General features: G+C 48.1%; 1 protein-coding gene across 7 annotated transcripts in view; it reads left to right on the top strand.

The window, feature by feature from the left end:
• Positions 1-3371, top strand: part of Trappc12 (trafficking protein particle complex 12) — a 64824-nt gene extending 61453 nt beyond the window's left edge. For 5 of the 7 annotated variants that reach the window (XM_031357250.1, XM_031357244.1, XM_031357246.1 and 2 more), the window contains 3 exons: positions 1794-1897; positions 2544-2631; positions 2827-3371. In XM_031357250.1, the coding sequence (XP_031213110.1) occupies positions 1794-1897; positions 2544-2631; positions 2827-3069 (435 nt within the window). In that variant the 3' untranslated portion in view covers positions 3070-3371. The remainder of the gene's footprint in view (positions 1-1793; positions 1898-2543; positions 2632-2826) is intronic. The other 2 variants (XM_031357248.1, XM_031357249.1) reach the window with 1 other exon arrangement.
• Positions 3372-5019: the final 1648 nt, after the last annotated feature.

Raw genomic sequence — 5019 nt, 5'->3', positions numbered from 1 at the left:
AGTGACTAATGGAATACAGTGGGGAGGAGCCAGGGAGTGACTAATGGAATACAGTGGGGAGGAGCAGCAGAGGCCTGAACATGTCCAAGATGGAGGCAGCATAGCAGATGGGGGGGCCAGGTCAAAGTGCACCCATGAATAGGAACAGGTGAGGAACGGTGGCACACAGTGGCCCAAGGCTACCTGACAGAAGGCACTGTACACCCTGCTATGTCCTCGACATCACATTAAATATCTGTATTGTATACATGCCGCTCACTAGCCAGCAGACCTCAAAACTGCTTAGAAGGGAATGGCCTCCAGCTTGCAAAGATGTCAACCCCTCCCCAGGAAATACAAAAACTTCTCTCATTTATTTTCTGAGCCACTGAGTGGCTAGAAGTAATACAGACAAATAGCAAATGGGGAAATGTCTATGCAGGAACATCAGTGAGAAGCCTGGAGTTTTTCAACCAGGGCTGCCAGCCATCCCCAACTCAGCCAGTGGAATGAGCCTAAGCTAGGGAGAGCTCCTTCCACTTACCCCTCCCATGCCTGTTGCTGAGTGGAGTCCAGGTCAGTACAGAGAGCCAAGGGGCTCTGCCTCCCCCAGGCTGGGATACAGTGGTCATACTAAATGTCCATTACCCCCTGCTGCGATATAAAGCAGTGTAGGTCCTCAGGCTCTGTCTCCCCGTACTACCCTCCCCTATGTACTCTAGAATCACTCTGGTTTCAAAAACAGGCCTGCAGATAAGTAGCTGGTGATCTGCTTCCCAGAGCACTGGCTCCCAACATACAACATAAGGCAGAAATCAACCCAAGGGTGTTCCCAGTAGCTTGCTTGTATGGCCAAAGCGGGAGAGCCACCAGGCTGAGAAAGCCGGAGCAAGCCTACAGTACATAAAATGGACTTTACCAAAATCAATAACTCATATAGCTCAATCCCTCAGAGATCCTCCAGGCATTGGAGGCAAATGGTGTTTATTATAATAAGGTACAGTGCCGTCAAAAGATGATGTTTTGGCAGGCTCTAAATATGTGGATCATTCATCTGCCTCTTACCAGTGTGTAAAGTTGCTATGTAGCAGGACCCTTTATTTCCTCCACTTCTCACTGCAAGCCTAACTTAGAGCACTGGGTTCCTTTCATACTCTTCAGGCATGGACAGTGCCTGGCCAGCTCACTCAGCTCCGTGGCTTCCTGACACTTCCCATCACTGATGGAGAGCCAGAGCTGAGTCGTTAGAGGAAGAGTGCAAGCTTCATTTGTCTCAGAGTATGAGTTCCCTTCTCCCTGGGTGCCCGTCCCAGGGGGCCCTGCTTTGTTTGAGGGGGCTGATAGGTCTGTTCATTTTTTTTTATGGTAGGATTCTGTATTATTTGGTCAAAATATTACTTTGAAATTGGCAAGCTGGTGGTATATACTCTGTTCCCAGCCAGATATAATCTCAGAAATTGACTTAGGCCTGTTGTGTTTTACCAAAGTTTGTTTTTACTGAGTGCTACACCAGAATTTATTCTCATGGGCACAGCCGCTAAGTTGTAAGACTTGAACCAGGCATTCATATTAACATAATTCCATGTCAGAAACAAGAAGCACCAGATACTTGGGGTATTTTATTACTGGATTTTATTACTGGATGTTAACCTTAGACTGTCTTTAAGTGTCTCCTGCTCACCGGGTAGGCTCTGGGATTCCCTGTATGACATACAGGAACTTCCTATTCTGACATGATACTGGGAACAACTGTGATTTTATATTTACATCTCTTTTAACCTGTTAGCTCAACTGACTGTATAACTTTGTTAAAGCAGATTGGAGACATAAAAACAGCAGAAAAGTATTTTCAAGACGTTGAGAAAGTAACTCAGAAGCTGGATGGACTGCAGGGTAAAATAATGGTTTTAATGAACAGGTAAATATCTTCTAATTACTTCCGTTGTGTGTGTATGCATATACACATGCATGCTGAGCTCAGAGGACCACTGTGGAGAGTTGGCTCCGACATGGGCCCCACAGCTGCACTCAGGGTTGCAAGGACAGCAGGAGACTCAACCTGCTGAGCCATCTCATTGGCCCACAGTTTGTCTGTCCCTACCCTCAGTGCCGAGACTTGGAACTCTCGGGCCAGGTAGCATGCTGTTCTTCATAGCCCTGCTCCTCACTCCTAAGAACCAATCTTCAGAGCATGAGCTTGTTTTCAGTATAGACGTACACCAGTGTGTCACACTTGCCATCAGGGGCTTTCCTGGGTCACATATCTCAAGATCATGACTGTGTGGCCATCAGGATAAACCTTCTCCCCCTCTAACCACACCAGAAAGTGAACATGGTGCACGGGGCAGTTTATAAGACAGGAAGTAACCTTGGTTGGATGGCAGACTTGCTAGTGAGTCTGATGTTTCAGTCAGCAATAAAGCCACTGCCTCCATCTGAGAGCGCACGACTCACTCTGATGTACATTCCTGATGCGTCCATGGTGCATGGTGAAACTTAACCCTAGCTGGTGGCTACCCTTGGCTTTCCTGTGCTCACTGCTTTATGTGTTGTGTATATTCCAGAGCCTTTCTGTACCTTGGCCAGAATAACTTTGCAGAAGCTCACAAGTTCTTCACAGAGATTTTGAGGATGGACCCGACAAATGCAGTGGTAAGACATGAAGACTGGGAACCCCACAGGCCCCTCTACCTTTTGCTGACCAGTAAACCCAGATCCCTGCTCTGGCCTGGCCTCTAGTAGCTAGAGGTCCACAAATAGTCTGGTGAAACTCGGGGACCAGGAACCACCAAGAGCAGTCATTAGGCTTGTGTCTGTGCCACCCTAAACATGTGTTCCTTGCTCCAGGCCAACAACAATGCTGCTGTGTGTCTGCTTTACCTGGGAAAGCTCAAGGACTCCCTGCGGCAGCTGGAGGCCATGGTGCAGCAGGACCCCAGGCACTACCTGCACGAGAGCGTGCTCTTCAACCTGACCACCATGTATGAGCTGGAGTCCTCAAGGAGCATGCAGAAGAAGCAGAGCCTACTTGAGGCCGTTGCTAGCAAAGAAGGGGACAGCTTTAACACACAGTGCCTGAAGCTGGCCTAGTTCCCTCCAGCTCTCTGTACCCTGCAGACACTTGAGCAGATGGGTCAGTAAACACATTTGATTGGTATGTAGAGCATGCCTTAGGCTGGGCTAGTCAGACCCACTGACTTGCCTACCGTGCAGTTGCACAACACAGTCTGTTGGTGAAGGTGGGCCATACACATGGCATTCAGAAACAGGAAATATAAGAACTTGGGATTCCTTTGGTTTGTTCATGGAAGCTAACTTGTTCTTTTGTCACTTCTGAATACTTGGTTGGTGTATAATATTGCCTGTTCTCACTATAAGCCTAAATGATCATAGTTCATTGTCTTCCTTCCTTCATATCCTAAACCACAGCATCACTTTGATTATTCAGCTCACTCAGAACACAGCTGGGGAAGAAGCGTCACAGGCTGGCACAGCATCTCTGCGCTCCTGGGCCTGGAGGGTAGGAGGATTGCTAACACTTGTACGCTTTTTTCCACTTTGCAAAATGTAAAGGACCTGAAAATGGTTTTGGGTTCCCAGCTTTCCTAATTCATGTGAAAACACTCATTTTGAAGGCAGGACACACAACTGTGGGATGCAGCAAAGCACAATTTGTGCCTCATGTGCTGAGGGCCTTGGGTCCCACCCCAGCTCCATAAACAAAATGTCTGTGGCACAGAACAAAATGGCTGGTTCTTCATGGCTGTAATAAAGTGAAAAGTGCTTGTGTTATTTCCTGGGGAGACATGAGCAAATACCTCAGATGTGGCACAGATGACAAACCAAATGGTCTTACCCAAGACTTAACTTAGAGAAGCAGTAAGTTTAGGGGGCTTACTCACAGGAGCATGGATACCCAAAGATGCTAAAAAGGCCACCCCTTGTTGGTAGGGACTGTCAAAAGCTGAATCTCTGGAGCCCCTGCAGAACTTAAAGATAGCTCAGCTAGCCAGCCTCCTGTTCTGTAGTTGCTGTGTAACCATGAGGAGAGGTCTCATGAACATAGCAAGTTATGCAGGAGTTGTTTCTTCAGGAAGCTGTAGTTCACCTCAGAGGAAGAGGCTACACAGGGCTCCACTCCTTTATCAACTCAATTTTTTTTTTTTTATTTTTTGTTTTTTTGAGACAGGGTTTCTCTGTATAGTTCTGACTGTCCTGGAACTCATTCCATAGACCAGGCTGGCCTTTAACTCAGAAATCCGCATGCCTCTGCCTCACACCCCACCCCCGACCCCTACCCCCTGAGTGCTGGGATTAAAGGCATGTGCCACCACTGCCTGGCTCAACTCAAATTCTTTCCACACCCACTTTTTTGGTGTCTCTTCAGCTTTACAAGGGGTGTGTAGATGTTGATTTATGACAGGACACTGTTCCACTGTGCCTCAGCAACAGTCACTCTCAGGAGCTTGACTGGCTGGGTTTCATCAGTCATCTTTGGAGTAAACACATTTCAGAGGGCAGTTGTACAGGCACATCACATCTGCCTTAACAAAATTAGAGCAGTGGCCACCCCACTGTGCCTGTGACCTGACCAGCCACAGGCTGCCCTGCTTTCTCAGTTCCAAACTGAGTTCCCTCCAGGGGAGCACACTTAGAATCCACTCAGAAGCCAGGAGAAAGCACTAGATCCCCTAGAGCTGAAGTTACTGGTGGCTGTGAGCAGCGTTGACACAGGTTCTGGGAACCAAACTCTGGCCCTTCGCAAGATCAGCAAGCAGTCTTAACCCTGAGCCATCTCTTCTGATCTGTGTACTGCAAGTTCTTAAGGCTAGAACTAGGAATATGGCATGTGGGAGAGGTGGGGCCAAGTACTGTCACTGCCTCCAAGGGCAGAAGACAGTTGTTCACAGTCTTGCCGAGCAGAAACTAGGCTCAAGGGACTGAGGCAGAACACCTTGCCTGTATTAGGCCAGGGATGTGAGAACTAAGCCACAAGGGTCCTCAGCTCTGGCCATTCTGGCAGATTCACCCCTGCCCCTC

The sequence above is a fragment of the Mastomys coucha genome, unplaced genomic scaffold (assembly GCF_008632895.1).
Source record: "Mastomys coucha isolate ucsf_1 unplaced genomic scaffold, UCSF_Mcou_1 pScaffold6, whole genome shotgun sequence".
Classification (NCBI taxonomy): Eukaryota; Metazoa; Chordata; class Mammalia; order Rodentia; family Muridae; genus Mastomys; species Mastomys coucha.
This window is presented reverse-complemented; position numbering and strand designations above follow the sequence as displayed.